General features: G+C 40.8%; 1 protein-coding gene across 2 annotated transcripts; it reads left to right on the plus strand.

Annotated features, from left to right (window-relative positions):
* Positions 1-11,309: 11,309 nt before the first annotated feature.
* Positions 11,310-23,749, plus strand: ap3m2.L (adaptor related protein complex 3 subunit mu 2 L homeolog). 2 transcript variants are annotated; one of them, XM_018253545.2, is made up of 9 exons: positions 11,310-11,524; positions 15,237-15,561; positions 17,096-17,267; positions 18,585-18,722; positions 19,389-19,474; positions 21,069-21,202; positions 21,835-22,042; positions 22,780-22,924; positions 23,207-23,749. In XM_018253545.2, exons 2-9 carry the CDS (start codon positions 15,289-15,291, stop codon positions 23,305-23,307), a joined length of 1,257 nt encoding a protein of 418 aa, XP_018109034.1. In that variant the 5' UTR covers positions 11,310-11,524; positions 15,237-15,288; the 3' UTR covers positions 23,308-23,749. The 2 variants fall into 2 exon arrangements, with proteins under 2 accessions (XP_018109034.1, XP_018109035.1); XM_018253546.2 differs by lacking the exon at positions 11,310-11,524 and adding an exon at positions 13,354-13,478.
* Positions 23,750-24,612: the final 863 nt, after the last annotated feature.

Genomic DNA, 24,612 nt, shown 5'->3' on the forward strand with positions numbered 1-24,612 from the left:
ATCTTCATACCTTATGTCTACTAGAAAATCATGTAAACATTAAATAAACCCAATAGGCTGGTTCTGTTTCTATTAAGGATTAATTCTATTATAGTTTGGGTCAAGTACAAGGTACTGTTTTATTATTACAGAGAAAAAGGAAATCATTTTTAAAAATTATTAACTAAAATGGACTATATGGGAGATGGCCTTTCCATAATTTGGAGCTTTCTGTATAACGGGTTTCCGGATAACAGATCCCATATCTGTACATTTAGGGGCCGACTCACTAACTTCGAGTGAAGGATTCGAAGGTAAAAAACTTCGAATTTCGAAGTTTTTTTTGGGCTACTTCAACCATCGAATGGGCTACTTCGACTACGACTTCGAATCGAAGGATTCGAACTAAAAATCATTTGACTATTCGACCATTCGATAGTCGAAGTACTGTCTCTTTAAAAAAAACTTTGACCCCCTAGTTCGCCATCTAAAAGCTACCGAAGTCAATGTTAGCCTATGGGGAAGGTCCCCATAGGCTTGGCTAACTTTTTTTGATCGAAGGATATTCCTTCGATCGTTGGATTAAAATCCTTCGAATCGTTCGATTCAAAGGATTTTATCGTTCGGTCAAAGGAATTATCCTTCGATCGTTCGATCGAACTATCTGCGCTAAATCCTTCGACTTCGATATTCGAAGTCGAAGGATTTTAATTCCTAGTCGAATATTGAGGGTTAATTAACCCTCGATATTCGACCCTAAACATACAGGAAACCATACAAAAAATACAAATAACCAATACAAGAGGTAAAGATGGCACAATTTATACCATATAAATTAATGTATTAATGATTTATATAGGAATCATGCTGTACCTAGCACTGAATAGTTCTTGCAATAATTTAATAGTAAAGAGAAGGGATCCACAGCTTCTTTTTCTCAAAATTAGTAAAATGAAAAAAGCTATTGCTCAAATGAGTACATTTCCCCATATGTTATAAAAGGCACTAAGTTTGCCCAGGGGCAGTAACCCATAGCAACCAATAAGATGTATGCTTTGACCAGTAAATCCTACCTGCTCATTGGTTGCTATGGGTTACTTCTCCTGGAAAAACTGGGAAGCCGATTTATAAACTGTCTCATTTTAGTAGTTTTAGAGGTTTTTGAAACCACAAATAAACGAATTTTCTCTAAAACCACGAATGCCATGCCATTTATTAAAGATCCGAATAAAAAAAGTACAAAGAAAAACTGAAAGATCTGAATAAAAATATGAAAACCTCTAAAACATTCAAAAATTTAGATTTACGGCCAATTACTAGCAAAGAAAATCCACAAACTCTTTCTATTGATCCCTATGTGATTTTTAGAAGCACATTTATCAATGGGTGAACTTTGAGAGGCCCATTTATCAAAGTTTGAATTTTGAATTCATGTGAATTTTTTTTACTCTAGTAATTTTGAATGTACTAGAAATTCGATTGGGAGGACATCTAAGAAAAAATGTGAACGTCTAAAACTCCAACAAATTTTACCGCCTAGAAAACTCGAATCGAATTCAATTCGAATTCGACTAAACTCGAATCAAGTTTTTTTTCCGAAAAAAACTTGACTGTCAGGAAGGCTATTAACATCTTCAAATGGGTCACTGGACCTCTCCCATTGACTTATACATGAACCTGGCAGGTTTTAGGTGGCGATTAGTCAAATTTGAATTATTCCCAGGGTAATGGTTTGCTAAATTTTGAATTCAAATCGAGTTTGGATTATTACTATTTCGGATTTGTAAGTTTTGACCAAAAAAAATTCAAATTTCCTATTCGACCCTTGATAAATCTGCCCCTAAAAGTCACCATTTCATAAATACACTTCTAAAAATCCCAAATGAATGATTAGAATGTGGGTGAGTTTTTCTGTGATGAACTCTAATTTCATATTTTGAGAAATCTGGCCCATGGTATGTTAACCAATTTATCTCAGGGTCCAGCCACTCTAGCTAGAAACTATTGGTGTGCGGCAATTCTCGATCTGACCAAAACCCTCCCAATCGACACCTGGGGGCCAATTCACAAAGGGTCGAATATCGAGGGTTAATTAACCCTCGATATTCGACTGGGAATTAAAATCCTTCGACTTCGAATATCGAAGTCGAAGGATTTTAGCGCAAATAGTGCGATCGAACGATCAAAGGATTATTCCTTCGATGGAACGATAAAATCCTTCAAATCGAACGATTCGAAGGATTTAAATCCAACGATCGAAGGAATATCCTTCAATCAAAAAAAGTTAGCCAAGCCTATGGGGACCTTCCCCATAGGCTAACATTGAGTTCGGTAGCTTTTAGATGGCAAAGTAGGGGGTGGAAGTTTTTTCTTAAAGAGACAGTACTTCGACTATCGAATGGTCGAACGATTTTTAGTTCGAATCCTTCGATTCGAAGTCGTAGTCGAAGGTCGAAGTAGCCCAAAAAACACTTCGAAATTCAAAGTTTTTTTACTTCGAATCCTTCACTCGAAGTTAGTGAATCGGCCCCCTGGTCTGACCCGCCGTTCCCTCTCTATTTATAAACTAGTGATGTGCGGGCTGGGCCGATACCCGAGGGTTTACCCGGTGGGTCGGGCGGGTTCGGGCCGACCTCGCACTCTTCTTTGTGGGTGGCTTGCGGGTGCGGGTTTAGCTCTTCTCCTGCTCTCCCCAGCCGCCACCATCAAATGCCAGCTTCTGACTTCCAGGTTCTTCTTTCATAGAAAGGGGTAAATTTATCAAAGAGTGAAGTTACGCCACTAGAGTGAAATTCCGCAGCTCACAATTCATTTCTATGGTATTTTGAAAGGCATATTTATCAATGGGTGAAAGTGAAAGTTCACCCTTTGATAAATACGCCTTTAAAAATCCCATAGAAATGAATGGAAAGTGGTGGAATTTCACTCAAGTAGCGGAACTTCATATTAACTTCACTCTTTGATAAATATACCCCTGTGCCTGCTCGCCCTGCCCTTTTGTGATGTCATCAGCGGTGCGGGTCGGCGCGGGTCTATAAAAGCAACCCGGAAGTTGGATGCGGGCGGCGCGGGCTAAGGGAAGACAGGTTAGGGTCAGGTAGGGTAGGGGGACCATTATGGACCTGCACCCGCCCCACAGTGACATCACGTAAGGGGTGGAGGCGGGCACGAGTCTATAAATTTAGGTGGCGGAAGCTGGTAGTGCTAGGTCATGAGCAGGAACAGCAGCAGAACAGCTTAACTAGGACCCGCCTGCGACCCGAAGATTTTGTGCAGGAACCCACCCAGCTGGTTTGGGTAGTCCTGCACATTAATACTAGAAACTGCACACATTTTATTCCCAGTGGATTCCCGCAATCCAAAAGCATAAATGCAGCTTAATTTATTCCTGATAAAATTGACCATTGTGTGTTTATAAATGTAACAAGGACTTCAGGGGCAGGGACTGATGTGAAAGATGTATAATCTCTGTAAAGCTCTATGGAATATATCAACGCTGTATAAAGAATAATGACCATAAATGAATCCTAATCATGTTCAATTATCTTTAAATCTTAGGCATCGTAACCATTTTACCTTGTTCTTTCTAAATATTTATAGATTGTAAGCTCTTTGGGACAGAGACCTCAATCCAACCGTGCATTGAGATTTATAGCACTTATGTATTTAATCATTCTGATTCATTGACTTTATCTAAGTCACATTAATATACCGTAAGATCTTTACCCCTGTTTGAGGTTATGCCTTGTAAAGCACTGTGGGGTTATACAAACAAACATGCGCACAATACACTACAATACAATACATTCATAATGTTGTATCTCATTAATTCTAACCATTCTGCCATATGCGCTGTACCATTATATCCTATGCATGCTAATCATTCTACATTGTGCATTCTAACCATTCTCTCCCATGCATTCTTACCGCTGTGTTGCACATAGTAAAACTTCCACCCCTGAGCACTCTACCCATAAATGTTTAATAAAGATCTGTCCAGCTGAAGAACTTGATTGGAAGAAGTGGCCCTTTGATTGATTTTTATGGCCTGCCCTCAACCTGTCCAAAAGCCCCTAAACTTGTATTGCAAAGTTGTTTAAAGGGGTTTTTCACCATCATATGTATTATTTGTGTCCTTTGATTTATTATATGTGTTGCAGTTCCAGCTTACCAGGCGTGGATTTGAATGAGAGACTGGAATATGAATAGGAGTGGGTCTGAATAGAAAGGTAAGTAATACAAAGTAACAGTAAGCATACAATTGTAGCCTCACACAGCAATAGGTTTTTGGCTACCTAACAACTTCCTTGACTACTTGGTGGTCAGAATTGTCAGAGACTGACCAGCAGGCAGCGCTGTTGTAACAAAATTAATTTATATTAACAGGACATGTATCCTTTAAGATCTTGGAATAGAAAATAAATAAATAATGAATATAAATGATAAAAGTGCTTAGAATAGCATACTCATCAATTTTACATGCACTTATTTTAAAGGTATACTTATCCTTTAAATAAGAAGCAGACCCAAAATGTGAGCAGTGATCATAGTTCTGATTATAGTTGAGGCCTTGTTGAGAAAACAAGAGAATTGCCCTGAGCGACTTGCTCTGACACAGACATGACTCGACTGAAGACGCCTTGGAGGCACGCAGACCATTCTCCTGAATTTTTAAGGAGTCTCACAAAAGCAGCTCCCCCTCTCCTAGTCTGTCACAGTGGGGGCTCAGTATCCCACTTCCTCTGTCTCACGGCTGATATCAGCTTTATGGGCTCTCCTAAATTTGCCAACAATTAAGGCAGCTGGGGGTCCTATCAACTGTGTGACAAAGATGAAAATGGGCATTTTGTTGACATGGGGCAAATTCACTATAGGGCAAATTTTCACCAACGAACGTTCCGTCACACTTTGCAGCACTTTGTCAGATGCAAATTCTTTACCACTACGCTAATTTGCTACAATACAAAGTTGCGTCTCAACAGCCGAACGCTGGCAAAGTTTCGCTAGTGATAATTCATCAGCATTTCATATCGATCTTTCGCTAGCATTCAATTCTGCCTAGCGAAACTTTGTTAGAACTCTTATGCTTAGGTCAGTTTGAATAGGGCGGGTACATATAGGTCATATATATGTCTTTATTTATGTTAGTACAAATGCTTGAAGTGGCCACTTATTATTACAAATGTCTAAGGAAGACAAAATAAAGATTAAAGAGATCCTCTAATGCCCTAGACATGAGCCCACCCTAAAACAAATGTGGCATGCCCCTTGGTGTTAAAAATGTTAATACAAAAATCTTTAGTAGCTAGAACTTTTGAAGGCAATCCCACTTTAAAATATGAAAAAACGCCAGCGATTTTTACAACTTTTATGACTTTCTGGCATACAGGATATGATGTCACTGACATAAGATTGAGGAGGATGAAGCTTCATCTTATCTAAGGTGGCGAAGGAAACTCTGGTGAAAGAGGTAAAGTTCTGTAAAATTTGCACTTTAGTGAATTTGCGGAGTAACTATCGTTCACCTGAGGAAAATTCGTCTACGCCTGTGGGCACATTGCTAAACAAGAGTACCTCACACAGTGCCGGGCCAACCCGGGCAGGCACCCCAGGCAGCCTGTCCCGGTAAAGCGCCCAATACCCGAGTGCGTATGCGCAAAGAAAATACGAGTGCGCATGTGCGGAAAAATACGAGTGCGCATGCGCACTTCCGGTTTTTCGCGCATACGCCGGCCAGAACAGGGACCGGACTAGGGGGATAGCAGAGGCAGAGAAGGTGCGTGGCTGGCGCCCCTCCAGCTTTGCGCCCTAGGCACGTGCCTTCTCTGCCTACCCCTAGTTCCGGCCCTGACCTCACACTTGGGGACATTGCTAAACAAATTTAAGATACAGTTGTCAAGCAACATACAAAATCTCATACAAAGTTATTACTATTAAAGGAGAATTAAAGCATAGCTAAAGAAGTAGGCTACAAATGTTGTACACTGTGTTTTGGGCTTCTGTACCAGCCCAAGGCAACCACAATTCTTTAGCAGTAAAGATCTGTGTCTCCAAAGATGCCCCAGTAGCTCCCCATCTTCTTTTCTGCTGATCCACTGCACATGCTCTTTGCTGCTGTCACTTACTGAGCTTAGGGACCGACTCAAATTATACAGTACACATAGAATATACATGTCACAATTTAAGGCCGATTAATAATTAATACAGATAATTACTACATGGCAGCTCAGAAACCTGCACAATCTGCATCAGAATGTAATAATCAGCCCTGTAGCAAAAAATGATATGACAGGCAGGGCCGCCATCAGGGGGGGACAGGGGGGACAAGTGTACCGGGCCTGGGCATGAAGGGGGGCCCGGCAGCGCTGCATTTTTTGAAGATCTGGGCCCCCCTTAAGAGTGCCCGAGCCGTACGTCCTCCCTCTGCGTTGCCAAATGCGGAAGTGCCGAAAAGCCGAAGCCAATCCGCCGAAAAGACCCAAGTCACGGAAAGACCCGAAGTCACGAAGCGCTGAAAAGACCTGAAGTCACGAAGCACCGAAAAGAGCCGAAGTCACGAAAACAGCCGAAGCCGAAGTCCTGAAGCGGCGCAAAGACCCAAAGTCACGAAAGGAGGCGAAGTTGAAGTACTGAAGCCATGAGTTCAATTCTACTGAACACCAGTTTGTGTATTTTTTTTTTTTTTAATCCCCTGGCCACCAATGTATTATTTTAATATTCTATAGGCCCCTGCCACCAATCTTTTTGTAAAACATTTTTTTTTGGGGCCCCAATTTTTTTTTTAACTTGTATGGGGCCCCTTGCCACCAATGTTTTTTTTTAAAAAAAAAATTTTTTGGGGCCCCAATTTTTTTTAACCTGTAAGGGGGCCCCTGCCACTTTTTTTTTTTTTAAACTTTTTTTTTTTTTAATTTTTTTGGGGCCCCAATTTGTTTTTAACTTACAAGGGGGCCCCTGCCACCAATGTTTTTTTTTACATTTTTTTTTTGTTGGGGCCCCAAGTTTTTTTTAACTTATAAGGGGGCCCCTGCCACCAATGGTTTTTTAAAAAAAACATTTTTTTTTTGAGGCCCCAATTTTTTATAACACACACCTGACCATCAATAGCTTTTTATAACTTGTGTGGGGGGGGGGGTTACTTTTTTAGCGCTGATGTCTGTGTGGTCTTTTAACTGCGTTGTGGAGTGGGCGGCATATGGGGTGGAAATTTTTTTGTATGGGGCCCCGTGATTTCTAATGGCGGCCCTGATGACAGGCCAACTTCATTTTCTGCTTGATGATATGTGACAACCCTGCATGTGTGTGTTGCAGACACTCCTAACACAATTCAAGATGGGAAACTCTTCTGACAACTTTGAAGGCCTGGATCATTACATCTATAGAGATACTGAACCTTTAGGCTGGTTCAGTAAGTATGAAAAATATTTTTTTATGGTTTTAGTTCTCCTTTAATGTATAGTAGGCTAAATAGTTATATGGGAAAAAATACATGGGAGATTTTCATCAGATTTTGTGGGTCAGATTTTATCTGCTCTTGCTATGCAACAGCCCGCAACACCATGCAACAGCACAAGCTTTGTAGGATGCCACAAATCTTCTTAGAATGTAAATTTGGATGGTGAAGTTTGTTCATGCATCTGCATCCAGCAGTAAATGTATTTCTATGGTAAAAAAAAGTCCTGACATCCGTTTTTGTCTCCTTGGATTAAAGGTAGAACTCCACAGGTGATATCGGCGCGATCCGACGCGCTGCACAAAAACGCAGGCGTCAAGTTGGATGTGATGGAAATAGGGTAAGAGATGTAAATGTCGGATGAAGCCGCAGCGTTCATCCGACGTGACATGACTGTTGGATGCAGACGCAGCGTGCATCTTCTGCATCTGACAGTCGTGTCGCATCGGACGAACGCTGCAGCACCATCCAACGTTCCTGTTGCTTACCTTCTTTCCATCGCATCCGACTTGATGTCTGCGTTTTTGCGCAGCACGTTGGATCGCACCGAAATCACCCATGGAGTTCTACCCAAAGATGCAGCATGCAGTGTTCGCATCTGACAGTTGTGTCAGATGGAACATTTTCCATGTAGTTTACACATCAGATTTTTCCATCAGTTCCATTATATTTTGACCCAAGCGCAACTACATCCGACTTGTAGGATGCGTTTTGTCGATCCAACACCATCCTACAATATCCCATGGAGTTTAGCACTTAGGTTAGGGCCAGGCGATGTTAAACAATGCAGATTCTCCGCAGGTGGAGAATCCGCTGCCCTACTGCTCCCCTTGCCTTTCAACTGCGGGTGGATTTAGGCACGAAATGCAAAATGTCTCATTTCTGCATCAAAATCCGCCACGTCTGCCTGTACCCAGAAACAATGCTTCCGGGTGCAGGCAGACCAGGAGCGGAAGTGCAGCGAATTATCGGTCTGTGGAGAAACGCAGGCTGAGATCCAACATCGTCTGGCCCAGGTTGAATTCTTCTTTAAGTTGGCCATAGACGTTACAATTACAATCTTTCCTGTAAAAAGATCATTCATTTCAATACTCACATGTAAAGCTGAATCGTCAGATATATAGGTAGAAACAATAGAATTCTACCTGTATCTGACGATTCAGCACTAACAATGGCCAATGCCAGGTGCCTTCAAAGGTGCCCAATCAAAATTTTATGGCCAGCCCAAACGACGAGCCAACCGATATCCAAGTCTTCTGCCAAAATCGGTTGACTCATCTCCCACCATACACGCACCGGATATAGTACGAAAAATTAGTTTTGTACAATATTATCGGTATGTTTATGGCCACCTTTAGTTAGCCAGAGTCAATTAAATTGCTGTGTTTGCCACAGATAGCCATGGCCATCTCATTATGTAAAATGGAAGTAATTTCTTCAAGTTTCCTAGTCTTTAGGTTAACTAATAAACTCATTCAGAAAAAAAGTGTTCTAGTGTTTTTTCTGAAATGTGTATTTGTGCTATTTTGTTGATAACTGTACACATAGCAGCCAAATGTGATTGAATGGTGAATCAAAGATGGGAAAATTAGCCATCTCCTAAAATATACCTGTAGTGTAGGTTAGAGGGGGGTTCATAAATTATTTGAAGTTTCACCAGTGTGTTGTGTGTTTGGCTTAACAGTAGTTTGCACATAGATAGGAAACTGGCTACAGGATTGGGTACAGAGGGTGATTGTTAATGGTACATTCTCTACTTGGAGTAAAGTTCTTAGTGGGGTCCCTCAGGGCTCGTTATTGGGTCCACTTTTTTATTAACTTGTTCATTAATGACTTAGGGGAGAGTATTGTAGGTAATGTATCAGTGTTTGCAGATGACACTTAAATATGTAGCCCAATTAATTCCATCCATGTGGCATCCTTGCAACAGAAACTTGACAAACTGGCAATCTAGGCAGCTAAGTGGCAAATGAGATTCAATGTTGATAAATGTAAAGTCATGCACCTGGTATGTAAAAATATCCAAGCCACTTGTATACCCTTAATGGGATTGCACTAAGCAAATCCATAATGTAAAAGGACATTGTAGTCCTTGTAGATAAACTTGGCTGTAGCAATCAATGCCAGTCAGCAGCATCAAGGGCAAATAAGGTCTTAAGCTGTATTAAAAGGGGCATAGAGTCACAGGAGGAGGGGATCATTCTTCCACTGTATAGAGCACTGGTAAGGCCCCATCTAGAATATGCCGTACAGTTTTGGTCTCCATCACTCAAACAGGACATTATTGTATTAGAGAAGGTTCAGAGAAGGGCAACTAAGCTGGTAAAAGGTATGGAAAATCTTAGCTATGAGGAAAGACAGGTCAAGTTGGGGATGTTCACGCTGGAGAAGAAGCCCTTAAGGGGTGATATGATAACTATCTATAAATAGGGGATCATATAATTATCTCTCTAATGCTTTATTTACCAGTAGGTCCTTCCAGCTGACACAAGGTCACCCATTCTGAGTAGAAGAAAAGAAGTTCTGCCTAAATATTGGGAAGGGGTTTGTTACAATGAGAGCTGTGAAGATGTGGAATTCTCTCCCTGAATCAGTTGTACAGGCTGATACATTAGATAGCTTTAAGAAGGGGTTGGATGGTGCTTAGCAAGTGAGGGAATACAGGGTTATGGGAGATAGCTCATAGTACAAGTTGATCCAGGGACTGGTCCCATTGCCATCTTGGAGTCAGGAAGGAATTTAGGCAGGTTAAAGAAAAGTTGAACTTGATGGATGTGTGTCTTTTTTCAACCTAACTTACTATGTAAATAGCATCTTGTGGCAAGTTGATATTACATTTCCCTCACTTTTAAACTTCTGACTGAAAGCCATATTTTCTAGTATTTTATTCCTTTAGAATTAGGTTATATAATTCTGAGAAGGGTCTTTTAGACGCCATGTTGCCCATTAGGAGTATAATAATAATATTGTTCATTTTTAATCCCTATTTTTCAATTCCTACTGACATGAGGTTTGAGGTGCTTGTGACATGTGAAACACTTTAGTGGAGCAAACAAGATGGCACCATGAATAAAGAGCCTAGCACCATAGGTAGGGTTGCCACCTGGCCGGTATTTTACCGGCCTGGCTGGTAAAAAACATTGGTTGATTGCAATGTTATTAATAGGTAAAAAAAGATAAATAAATGGGAAGGCCGGTATTTTTTCCAGAAAAGGTGGCAACCCTAATCATAGGGCTCTCACCAGGGCCGTTCCTGCCATGAGGTAAGGTGAGCACCTTGCCTCAGGCGGCAGTGAACGGCCAGTAACAAGGGGTGGCAAAAAGTTGCCTCCTGTAACTTTAAGAGACGAATTTCCAGTTTTTAAACCAGAAATTCAGCTCTTCTAGTGCAGAAAGCGCAATACTCGCTCGTTGCACTAGTGATACCGCCCCTTTTGACCTGCTCCAACGCTTTTAAGCGCGGGCGGCGGCATCAGCCCACAGATCGCCCCTGGCTCTCACAGTCACAGAGGTTCACCACATTGGTACAGGGCCAATGGTTTATTGTGGTAAAAGTGTCATTTCTGGTATCATATTCTTTGTTAGGGTGAGAGGGGCCACTTGTCAGCAGAGGAAAGGGCCAGTGTGTCAGAGCAGGCCAAGCTACTAGAGTTATATGTTAACAACAGGAAAGTTCTACTTTAATGTAAGCAACAGGGGCCCCTGAGGCAAGGCAGAAGTTTGTAGGTGCCCCTAGTAATACATGAAGATCTGGACAATGGAGGATCTACGTCAGGAAATGTTTAACCGGCCATTTTCTCTTTCATGTTCTCACTGCAGGTCTATTCTCGTGACCATTCAGGAGGAAAATACAACACAAACACTTGCATTCAGTTTACTGTTCCACACACACACACAGGCATCGGCTTACACTGGCGCCCCAGGACACGTCCCTAAGCCCCGCCCCTTACACAAAGCCCTGGCCAGCTGGTTGCTGGGAGAGTCAGCTGAGCGCCGGGAGAGGGGAGGGGACATTATCTGACACCGAGGAAGCTGCTGCTGCTGTGGCGCTGGTTACGTGCCTTTTAATGGTGCCGGAACATCCTGTGTGAGGTAGGAGCCCTCAGCAACACTTATTTAGCTTCCTTCATTACCCTGCAAAGGGCATCTGTTTACTGACTTATTACTGACTCACTCTCTGAGAGCGGGACATGGTGGAACCCTGCTTAGCTCTGAGTGCAACGTCTTATTTCCCCTCTCTCTCCTGCTCTTCCTCCCAAGTCCTGTGCCCTCACATACACGTCATTCCTCCCAGCACTGCCCCGTATATCAGTGTATAGAGATACTCAGCATCATTATACAGAGCAGCCTGGTCATTATCAGTGTATAGAGATACTCAGCATCATTATACACAGCAGTCTGGTCATTATCAGTGTATAGAGATACTCAGCATAATTATACACAGCAGCCTGGTCATTATCAGTGTATAGAGATACTCAGCATCATTATACAGAGCAGCCTGGTCATTATCAGTGTATAGAGATACTCGGCATCATTATACACAGCAGCCTGGTCATTATCAGAGTATAGAGATACTCAGCATCATTATACACAGCAGCCTGGTCATTATCAGTGTATAGAGATACTCAGCATCATTATACAGAGCAGCCTGGTCATTATCAGTGTATAGAGATACTCAGCATCATTATACACAGCAGCCTGGTCATTATCAGAGTATAGAGATACTCAGCATCATTATACACAGCAGCCTGGTCATTATCAGTGTATAGAGATAATCAGCATCATTATACAGAGCAGCCTGGTCATTATCAGTGTATAGAGATACTCGGCATCATTATACACAGCAGCCTGGTCATTATCAGTGTATAGAGATACTCAGCATCATTATACACAGCAGCCTGGTCATTATCAGTGTATAGAGATACTCAGCATCATTATACACAGCAGCCTGGTCATTATCAGTGTATAGAGATACTCAGCATCATTATACACAGCAGCCTGGTCATTATCAGTGTATAGAGATACTCATCATCATTATACACAGCAGCCTGGTCATTATCAGTGTATAGAGATACTCAGCATCATTATACACAGCAGCCTGGTCATTATCAGTGTATAGAGATACTCAGCACCATTATACAGAGCAGCCTGGTCATTATCAGTGTATAGAGATACTCAGCATCATTATACACAGCAGCCTGGTCATTATCAGTGTATAGAGATACTCAGCATCATTATACACAGCAGCCTGGTCATTATCAGTGTATAGAGATACTCTGCATCATTATACACAGCAGCCTGGTCATTATCAGTGTATAGAGATACTCAGCATTATTGTACAGCACTGAATTTCATACAAACAGCGCAAGGAGTTAATAATGAAAATGTATTCATCGACTTTTACAACACCGTCGTACAAATAAAAAGAGAATGTGCACCTCCCCCTCCCACCAAGCAGACCATCTGCCGCTTTAAACTTGCAGGGGGTTAAATATTCCTACCAGTGCCAAATCCCAGCCACTGAGGAAGGCTTTATATTATACAAATATTGTTTGGAAGCCAGACTCCATGCCATTTCCCACGCCCCTCACAGACACACACACAGACACTCAGAGAGAAAAGTGCTGCACTCACTCATGGTTGTGTTCAGTAGTCAGAACTACAGTTGTTGCTACTAAGTTGTGCCTCCCCACCACCTGCAAACTGACTGTGTGTTCCCTGAACTAAACCATTTGTTCCTATGGTAAATTCCTGTATGGCTTCTGACTTCTCTGCTGTGCACAGCTGCTGCATTCTGTATGGCAGCTTCCATTTAGTGTCATGTGACCCCGGAAGGCTGTACATTGGGCTGCTGTTGTGACTGAGCATATGCCCAGTTGCACCGAGCTTGGTGGCCTGCCTCCCAGCTGTATTTTATAACCCCCCCCTATCTATCCTGCACACAGTCCGCATAGACTTCTTTAAATAACATCCTTGAATGTGATGCCTGAACCAGGGGCGTAACTACAGAGGAAGCAGACCCTGCGGCTGCAGGGGGGCCCAGGAGGTACAGGGGGCCCCATGAGGCTCTTATTGATGAGCAATTTCAAAATATATTGGTAAAACAGGACAAACACTAGATATGTTGGAGGCCCTAAAATTAATTTGCTGTAGGGCCCAGCAACATCTAGTTAAGCCACTGGCCTGAACATGTGCCAAACTGGATATTAAAGGGGTTGTTTGCCTTTAAATTAACTTTTACTACAATGTAGAGAGTGATATTCTGAGACAATTTGCAATTGGTTTTCATTTTTTATTATTTGTGGTTTTTGAGATATTTTTAGCTTTTTATTCAGCAGATCTCAATATCAACAATATGGTTGCTATGGTTCAAATTACCCTAGCAACCATGCACAGATTTGAATAAGAGACTGGAATATGAATAGGAGAGGCCTGGATAGAAAGAAGTTATAAAAAATCGCAATAACAATAAGGGGCAGATTTATCAAGGGTTTTTTATGGTCAAAACTGTCAAATTCGACTAGGGAATTATTCAAAATTCAATTTGAGTGTTGAATTAGAAAAATTTAATTAGATTTTCGAGATTTATCATACTCTGGCCCTTTAAGAACTCAAATTTGACTATTCACCACCTGAAGCCTGCCAAATTGCTGTTTAAAGGAAAACTATACCCCAAAATGAATACTTGAGCAACATACTTCATATATCAAATTAAGTGGCATATTAACTCTTACCAAACTGGAATATATATTTAAGTAAATATTGCCCTTTTACATCTCTTGGCTTGAACCACCATTTTGTGATGGTCTGTGTGATGCCTCAGAGATCACCTGACCAGAAATACTGCAGCTCTAATTGTAACAGGAAGAAGTGAGGAAGCAAAAGACAGAACTCTGTCTGTTAATTGGCTCATGTGACCTAACAAGTGTGGTATGTTTGTGTGCACCGTGAATCCTATCCCAGGGGACGGCCTTTATTTTTTAAAATGGCAGTTTTCTATTTAGGATTACCCAATGGCACATATTACTAGAAAAGTATATTATTATGAAAATGGTTTATTTACATGAAGCAGGGTTTTACATATGAGCTGTTTTATGCAACATCTTTTTATAGAGACCTACATTGTTTGGGGGTATAGTTTTCCTTTAAGTCAATAGGAGTGGTGCAGGAATCAATTTGGAGATGTTTGCAGCCTTCCTGAGATTCAAGTTTTTATGGCAAAAAAACTCGAATCCAGTTTGATCAAATTTGATTTGAATTTTCAGGTGATTTCAATTTGTGCGAGTTTAAAAAATTCAATTTTAATAATACATTTCAATTGGTCAAATGTATGGGAGTTTAGGGGAGATTTAAAAAAAACTCCCCATGTGTAGCCTTAGAGAGCATTTGTTTTGTTTTTTAGATGGGGTCAGTGACCCCCATTGGAAAGCTGGAAAGAGTCAGATGAATAAGGCAAATAATTCAGAAACTATAAAAAATAAATAATGAAGGCCAATTGAAAAGTCGCTTAGAATTAGCCATTCTATTACATACTAAAAGTGAACTTAAAGGTGAACCACCGTTTTAATCCTTGGGAACTGAAAGCAGTAGCTGTTTATCCCTTCTCATTTTCCAGTTCTGACTTTCGAAACAATGTAGCTGTAGTCAGTTCACCTCCAGGTCTGTTAATCAACTGCTACACAAGCTCAGGAGTCAGAACCGGCAGTGCAGTCATTATACAGTGATAGACAATCAGCGGCAAAGACATTTACAGATAACTGTGAAACTGTTGGAAATGTTAAAAAAAAAGTATTTTTGTTTTCAGGGAAACAGAAGAAATATTTGGCACCTTACACCTGCCTTGCCCCCCATCTGTCATGATCCACAGCCTGTTTCTGATTAACCCTTCGGGGGACATCTTCCTAGAGAAGCACTGGAAAAGCGTGGTTTCCCGCTCTGTTTGCGACTACTTCTTTGAGGCCCAGGAAAGGGCGTCGGAGGCAGAGAATGTGCCGCCAATCATCCAGACCCCTCACCACTACCTTCTCAGCGTCTACAGGCACGCCATCTTTTTTGTGGCTGTCATCCAGACAGAAGTACCCCCACTTTTCGCCATTGAGTTCCTTCACCGTGTGGTGGACACATTCCAGGTAAGCCTTCTTGTTTCTGTCATGCTCCATTCCCAGGGCTCCTAGATGTTCTTTTGGCACTAGCGGAATGGGTAAATAATATGCTCTCCATGAAGCCACACACACTTTTATACTTGTATTGTTTTATTTCTGTTTATGAGAGGAAGGAGGAGCTTGTAATGAAAGGGTTAGACTTCATCCCATTTTGGAAAAGACAAAGTATAGACTCTTGTACAAAAAAAAAGCCTTATAGTTCACAGGAGCCATGAATATCCTTTAAAATATGGCCTAATAAATGTGTTGTCATAGTGATGTCATCAGTTATAATCTGGGCTAAGTGATGTCCTTCTGGGTATTATAAAAAATATTTTCCTCCAGTTGTAAAACATGCGGATATTTGATGTTGGTGACCTATACAGAAGTGCTTGGCCTTTAGCCTTTTTATAGTCACATAATCCCTTGGTGACTTTTAATATTTTTATAATTTTACAGAGGGAGCACATTATGTCTAGTGATTCTCACAGTTCCATGTAAAACTCAACCTGCAGTCTTGTGCCTTTATATGGTCACAGGATATGGTGACTTCTAATATCCTTATAATATACAGTAGGGGGTACATTATCCCTTATAATTCATGAGTGATACTCAGAGTTAACTGTATAACTCAGCCTGCAGCCTTGTGCCTTTAAATGGTCACAGGACCACTCAGCGGCTTCTAATATCCTTATAATATACAGTAAGGGTTACATTATCCCTTATAATACATGAGTGATACTCAGAGATCCCTATATAACTCAGCCTACAAAACTGTGCCTTTATATGGTCACAGAACCCCTCGGTGACTTCTAATATCCTTATCATTTACAGTAGGGGGTACATTATCCCTTATAGTACATGAGTGATACTCCGAGATCCCTGTATAACTCAGCCTGCAGCCTGCAGCCTTTATATGGTCACAGAACAACCCCTCAGTGATTTCTAATATCCTTATCATTTACAGTAGGGGGTACATTATCCCTTATAATACATGAGTGATACTCAGAGTTCCCTGTATAACTCAGCCTGCAGCCTTGTGCCTGTATATGCTCACAGAACAACCCCTCAGTGACTTCTAATATCCTTATCATATACAGTAGGGGGTGCATTATCCCTTATAATACATGAGTGATACTTATGGCAGGGCAAAATTGTATCTAAATTATGGATGCACCAAATCCACTTTTTGGGATTTGGCCGAATCCCCGAACCCTTTGTGAAAGATTATCTGATTCCTAATTTGCATATGCAAATTAGAGGCAGGAAAGGGAAAGGTGGGAAAACATTTTGGGAAGCAAAATCAGCCTATTTGGTTTAATTAATGTTTATATGATTTTCTAGTGGACTTCAGGTATGAAGATCTAAATAATAGAAAGATCCGTTATCCAGAAAGCCCAGCAATGTGGATAACAGGTCCCATACCTGTAGTCTGTAGTATGAATCCGGATGTTTTGTTATGATGCCTTGATATCTTTCATTGGTTCTTGTCCCATAATCTCTGCTTATTGTTTCCCCGCAGGATTACTTTGGCTCATGCTCCGAAGCTGTGATTAAGGAAAATGTGGTAGTGGTATATGAGGTTCTCGAGGAAATGCTTGATAATGGGTTCCCTCTTGCTACTGAATCCAACATCCTTAAGGAACTCATCAAGCCTCCAACCATTCTTCGTAGTGTGGTCAACACCATCACAGGTAATATACAGATGGACTGGACGTGTTATGTTGTGACAGATTCAGCTGCCAATCTGAGCTCCAGACTTTTACCCCCTCCCTGATGCTGATTGGTGGTGGGACCTGCTTTCTTGCCTTTCTTTACTCTACACACTGAAGGGGGGAAGCCATTATATTTTAAAGGTGCAGTACACACCCATTTTTTTAACGCGAGTGCTCTGAATAGGGCTTGTGCTGCCTAATGTTTTAATATTCCTTGCACTAAACAGAGTCTCATCTGAAAGTACAGTCACATTCTACTTCCTGGTTCACTCGAGCACAATTAAAAAGAATCAGCAGTCTACTTAGACACCTTTGTATAAACAAACCCCTCCTTTCCCCCAGCTGCAGCCTATTAGGCTTTCAGATAAGGAGCAGTCCATTATACAGGGGATTCTCAGTGGACTGCTGGTTTGACCTAATCGTGCTCAGAGGACCAGAAAGTAGAATGTGACTTCAGATTCTACCCCAAGTGGACCTGTCACCCAGATATAAAAATCTATATAATAAAAGTCCTTTTCAAATTGAACATGAAATCCAAATTCTTTATTTTTATTAAAGCATTCATAGCTGTTGTAATTTTGATAAAAAATCTCAGCTGTCAATCAAATATTGGCTGCCCCTCCTCTATGCCTTAGTCAGACAATTACTTTCACTTTCCATTCAGCACTTCATAGATGTCACTGCTCTCCCCACATTCCCCCAGTTCTCTTCACCATTTAATTGTGTAACCAGGACATGGGGATGGACATCAGGTCCCCCATTCTGGTGCACAAACAAGATTCTGAGATGATACAAGGCTTGTCTTAATAACAGTGTCCACAAAATGGCTCCTGCCTGCTTGCTATAGTTCCCAGACTGAAGGAAGCAAGATTCAAATAATTTATATAGTGTGATTAAAGTTCATTTTGCTTGACTAATATGATAAAATAGGATTTGAAATATTTTGTTTGGGTGACGGGTCCCCTTTAAGTGCAAGAAGTAACAAAAATGAGACATGTTTCTTAATTAAAATAAAAAAAAAGAAAAGGGCTTGTGCTGAACATACTTTTTTGCCTGTTATTTTAATGTTGCAAAAGGAGGAATAATGCCCCTTTTAAGCTCATTGTAGAGAAAAAAAAGCTGGAAGTAGAGTTGGAAAACATGGTGAATAGTTTGAAATATGCAACTTGTAACAGGACAGGTATTTTAATCTGTGGCTCTAGCTGCCGGCTTTCATGGAACGTCAGACCTATATTTGTAGCAATGTATACAGTTACTGTATTGGGGTTTCCCTAATTCTATTGTCCTTGCTTCTAGGCAGCTCCAATGTTGGGGACCAGCTTCCCACTGGACAGCTCTCCGTGGTTCCTTGGAGACGAACAGGAGTAAAATACACCAATAATGAGGCTTATTTTGATGTTATCGAGGAAATTGATGCCATCATTGATAAATCAGGTACCCGGCAAAGACAAAAAGGAAATGTATCATTAAGCTACATATTGAATTAATTCACTATTCCCAGAGGTGATTTTGGGGCTACTGCCACATGAGACCCCTTACCACCCCACATATATCATATACATCATGAGCGGATCACAAGGGGGCTGCATCGCTAGTTCCAAGAGAACAAATGTATTCCATTATGAAAATACAACTCTGGCTGGCAAAAGCTAATTAAAGGAACAGTAATACCAGTAATGAAAATATCATGTAGTGTTGCTCTGCACTGGTTAAACCTGATGTGTTTGCTTCAGAAACACTACTATAGTTCATATAAACAAGCTGCTGTGTAGCAATGGACGGACATTGAAAAAGTCTATATGTCACGGGTTAAATAGTGGATAACAGATAACACCATTATGTTCTACAGAGCTTATCTGCTGTGTAACCTGAGCCTTTTCTCCTTTGAATGGCTGCCCCCATTGCTACACAGCAGCTTATTGATATAAAAAAAAGTAGTGTTTCTGAAGCAAACACATCAGTTCATTCAGTGCAGGGCAACACCATAATTGTATTGCTTTGAAAACACTTTAATTTATTGATGTTACTGTTCCTTTAAGTGTCTCCCAGCTGTGACATATTTCAGGCTCCAAATAATATCTATTTTTTTCCATCTTGCAGGATGCACTGTGACAGCCGAGATTCAGGGGGTGATTGATGCCTGCGTAAAACTAAGTGGGATGCCAGATCTGACTCTGTCTTTCATGGTAAGCGAACAGGAATGGAAAAGGTAAAATGAGGATAAAAGTGGGGACATTAAAGGATTAGTAAACCTTAAAAATAAGTGAATGTAAAATTGATGAGGGGGCTATTCTAAGCATTTTTTCAATGTACATTCATTGTTTTGTTTTTTTTTTAATTCCAAGATATTAAAGGATACATGTCCTGTTAATATGAATGAATTTTGTTACAACAGCGCCCCCTGCTGGTCATTTTACGACCAGTCTGACCACCAAGTAGTCAGGGAAGTTGTCAGGAGAAAGAAAGAGGCTGCTCTTATTTTCTTCTGCTTAGGAAAAAAATTAGAAACCTTTCTCAAATCTTTCCTATCCAGAAGAACATCAGAGCAGCCGTTTTTCTCCTGACAACTTCCTTGACTACTTGGTGGTCAGACTGGTGGGGAAATGACCAACAGGTGTCACTGTTGTAACAAAATTCATTAATATCAACAGTACATGTATCCTTTAATATCTTGGAATGAAAAATAAATAAATAACGAATGTACATTGCAAAAGTGCTTAGACTAGCACTTAGACTAATTTTACATTTATTTATTTTTAAGGTTTACTTATGCTCTAATGGAATCATTTTGGAAAAGGAAACTAAAAAGACCCATTCAGTGATTTACACCTAAAATCCAAGGTGGCAGGAATGTTGGTGTTGTTTTCTCTCTCTCCCCCCTCCCGCCTATGACAGAGCAATGGGTATGGTTCTAATTAAAATGAAGTTCAAAGGAAGGACATTTCATAGCCATGTACCCCCAACCCTGCTTCCTGCTCTGTTTTATATATTCGTTAGTCATGTCACTTGCATTATCAGAGGGAAAAGCTTATTTAAAGGCACCAGAGGAATGCACAACCATAAGCAGCATCTCCAATTTAATATGAACATAAAGTAATGTCCAGCACAGAACTTAAATGGGCAGTATACACTGACCGGTAGTTTTAGTGAGGGTAGGAGGTGAGTGCAGGAAGGCAATGCATGAGATCCGTGGGGACAGCAAAGCAAATAATAGGTGGTATAGAGAAAGGTACTAGTAGCAGGAAAAGGGTGGTTCACCATTTTGTATCTAAACCTCCCCCCTTTGAGGCTGTCGGTTCATACTTCTTGATAACATAAAAAATTAGCAACTAGGATTCAGTGTTAAGACCTTAAAGGATAAGTAAAGCTTTAAAATAAATGTGTAAAATTGATGAGGGGCTATTCTAAGCAATTTACATTCATTATTTATCAATTTTTAATTCCAAGATATTAAGGGATACATGTACTGTTAATATGAATGAATTTGGTTACAACAGCGCCACCTGCTGGTCATTTTCTGATCAATCTGACCACCAAGTAGTCAAGGAAGTTGTCTGATGTAACAATCTGACCACCATGTAGTCAAGGAAGTTGTCTGTTGTAACAAAATTCATTCATATTAACAGTACATGTATCTTTTAATATTTTGGAATTAAAAATAAATAAATAATGAATGTACATTGCAAAAGTGCTTAGAATAGCCTCCTCATCCATTTTATATTCACTTGTTTTAAGGTTTACTTATCCTTTAATAAATGGTATTCCCGCTTTATTTCCCAGAATCCCCGTCTCCTGGATGATGTGAGTTTTCACCCATGTGTACGTTTCAAGCGATGGGAGTCAGAGAGGATCCTTTCCTTCATCCCACCTGATGGGAATTTCCGACTGCTGTCCTACCATGTCAGTGCCCAGAAGTAAGACAAGGATGAATTCCCAACTGTCACTTATCACAGCACGTGTGCCTTTCAGGGCTGTCACATTGCTAGTTTTCCAGATTAAATTAACAATAACGCCAAAAAAGTGTTTTAAACTAATAAAAATATAACGCAGTGTTGCCCTTCACTGGTAAAACTGGTGTGTTTGCTTCACTACTATAGTTTATATAAATAAGCTGCTGTGTAGCAATGGGGGCAGTCATTCAAAGGAGAAAAGACCTTTCTATATATTTATTTTATATTTATATTTATATTATATATATTTATCTTTTTTCCCTATTAATAACATTGGGATCAACCTGCATTTTTATCGACCAGGCCAGTAAAATACCGGCCAGGTGGCAACCCTAAATGCAGCTAAGGTATGCCCTCTACTTCAGAAGTGGCAGAGATTTTGCTACAGACTTCGAGCTCAGCACTTAGCACCAGAACATGGCACACCCAGTGCAAATTAGGCTCTCAGTGTGCCACAATGTAGCCGGCATACTCACAGGCAGTACTGGTCATAATGTAAATTTGCTGCAAAGCCATTCAAGAAGCAGAAAGAGTCAGCTCTGAAGCCAAACCTGCACCTCATCTATTTATCTGTCTCTCTTAACTGTGCCTTGCAGCTTGGTGGCCATCCCAGTGTACGTGAAACACAACATTAGTTTCCGGGAAGGAAGCAGTGGCGGGAGGTTTGAAGTCACTCTTGGACCAAAACAGAGCATGGGGAAGACTGTGGAAGGGGTCACCCTCACTGGGCAGATGCCCAAGGGAGTCCTGAACATGACATTAACCCCTTCCCAAGGAACACATGTCTTTGATCCAGTAACCAAGGTCAGTACTTCTTCAGTAATGTAATTTCTCTCAGCATCTTCTTCCAGCTTTTTAAAGGAAAACTATACCCCTAAAATGAACACTTAAGCAGTTTATATCATATTAAGTGGCATATTAAAGAATCTTACCAAACTGGAATATATACTTAAGTAAATATTGCCCTTTTACATTTCTTGCCTTGAACCAACATTTTGTGATGGTCTTGTGTGCTGCCTCAGAGATCACCTGACCAGAAATACTGCAGCTCTAACTGTAACAGGAAGAAGTGTGGAAGCAAAAGACAGAACTCTGTCTGTTAATTGGCTCATGTGACCTAACAAGTATGGTTTGTTTGTGTGCACCGTGAATCATAGGATCCCAGGGGGTGGCCCTTGTTTTTTAAAATGGCAGTTTTCTATTTATGATAACCCGATGGCACATACTACTAAAAAAAGTATATTATTATGAAAATGGTTTATTTACATGATGCAGGACTTTACATATGAGCTGTTTTATGCAATATCTTTTTATAGAGACCTACATTGTTCGGGGGGTATAGTTTTCCTTTAAGTATTTCACTACAATTAGTGGGCAACAATTTAAATTCTGCTTGTTTACAGCTTGTTTTTTTTTTAATCTTTACATTTTTTTGGTTTAAAGCCTCCACCTTATTATGCTGTTCTCCACCCTCTTTTTTTTCTATCTGTCCTTACACCAGTACTAATTTGCCTCTCTCTCCTGATCTCACCCTCTTCCAGCTCTTGTCCTGGGATGTCGGAAAAATCAATCCCCAGAAGTTACCAAATCTCAAGGGAACTATGATCCTTCAGGCTGGATGCTCAAAGCCAGATGAAAACCCCACTTTGAACCTGCATTTCAAGATCCAACAGCTGGCCATATCAGGTACCCCAGTTGTAGGGTTATCGTTAAGTTGTGCCAGTACTAGTAGGGCTGCTTATTTGCACATACATATGCCAGTGTATGGTGTCGTGGCAGATCAAGAAGTGAAGAGGATGAATGTTTCCTGTTGATCACTCAGGCTGTTGTCCTAACTATATAATAATGAATATATAATGAAACAATATAACGTGTACTACGCTGATCAGTTTGATACCAAACTAGCAGGGTATTTTTATTTCTGTTTGCCTTGTTATGATCTAATCTATCTATTTTATTCCCTAACAGGTCTAAAGGTAAACAGGCTGGACATGTATGGAGAGAAATACAAACCATTTAAAGGCATCAAGTACATGACCAAAGCTGGCAAGTTCCAAGTGAGAACATGAGGGGGGGAGGTGAGATGTATTCTGAAGTACCCCCTACTCAGCTTGTGACGACCTACACCTCTATATGCAGATGAGAGTGTTACTTCTTGGAGTGTTGGACAGCATAGTTGGGTGTGTGTGTATATGTCTGTGTAGATTTATTCCTTGTTATAAAGGGTATTCCTGGGAGAATTGTCATGTGAATCTGTGTGGGGTGTGTTACAGGAGCCCATACAGTATATGTGCAGAGGGCATTGAGAAAGAGCAAGGATGTCTTACTTCTACACCTGTTGCTGGTCTCGAATTCCTATCATCCCCTGCCAACCACTGGCAGTTTGGATAGGAAGAAGGTATTGTCATTTGTAAAGGATGTTGTGTTATATGCAGACATTTTACAAAATCTTCCAAAAATAGTGTGTTTTACTGAACTAATAATTACAAATAAATCTGAAAAATGTGTGAACATTGAATACTGGTGGATCCCTGGTAGCAGGCTGGTTTAAAGCTGCTCTTACGCTGGCAATATATAACTATATAACTCAGATTCTCATTCCTGATTTCCAATGCATCATTCACACAGGCAATTGTAGAGACAGTCACTAAAATAAGTTTGTGTTGAGCTATAAATCATCTCAGGCACAAGCTGCAAATCTGCAGGAAATGCAACACAGGCAGAGTCACAAAGAAGGGGCAATGGCTCTGGGCCCAGAATCTTGGTTTAAATGTTTTTATTGAGTTTTCAAACCAAAACAAGTAGGAATTTAAACAAAAGTGCAAAGTTGTACAATGAGACATCTCCATATTGGTTATGGAGATATAGAACAGGAATACAATAGTGTAACTGGAGTGTCTCATTTACATTTTACCAGAGTGAAAAAAAGTAAAAGTTAGGGGCATTTCCCCGGGTTAGTAGCTAGGCCGGGTGGGAGGAAGGAGGGGGTATACGTAGGGTGGGGGGGGGTAGGGTTTTTTTTTTAGTTAAGAATTGAATTCTCCTTTAACAATGCTCAGTGAATATTAGGGTAAGGGCACATGGGGAGATTCGCCTGGCGACTAATCCACTCTTCTTCTGGGTGACAATCTCCCTGATCTGCCTTCCCCTAACTTTCCACAAAGTGATAATGGCTCACCTGGCCTCATTAAGGATCTTGTTCGTGCATGACTTTGGTTGTTTGTTTGCGGGCGCCAGTTCCCCTAACTTTCCGCCGGCTATAATGAAAAATCGCCAGCGGTATGGCACTCGCGGTGCTCCCATTCGGGCGACTTCGGTAAATGAAGTGCCGCGAGTGCCATACCGCTGGCCACTACAGGTTAGACTATTTCTTG

Source organism: Xenopus laevis, chromosome 3L (assembly GCF_017654675.1).
Source record: "Xenopus laevis strain J_2021 chromosome 3L, Xenopus_laevis_v10.1, whole genome shotgun sequence".
NCBI classification, from domain to species: Eukaryota; Metazoa; Chordata; class Amphibia; order Anura; family Pipidae; genus Xenopus; species Xenopus laevis.

Bases quoted from the DNA above. Each gene is read 5' to 3' on its own strand.
- ap3m2.L (XM_018253545.2), top strand. From the start codon at position 15,289: ATGATCCACAGCCTGTTTCTGATTAACCCTTCGGGGGACATCTTCCTA. The intron at 18,723-19,388 runs GTACCCGGCAAA...TCCATCTTGCAG, and splicing joins TGCCATCATTGATAAATCAG to GATGCACTGTGACAGCCGAG. The intron at 22,043-22,779 runs GTCAGTACTTCT...ACCCTCTTCCAG, and splicing joins TCTTTGATCCAGTAACCAAG to CTCTTGTCCTGGGATGTCGG.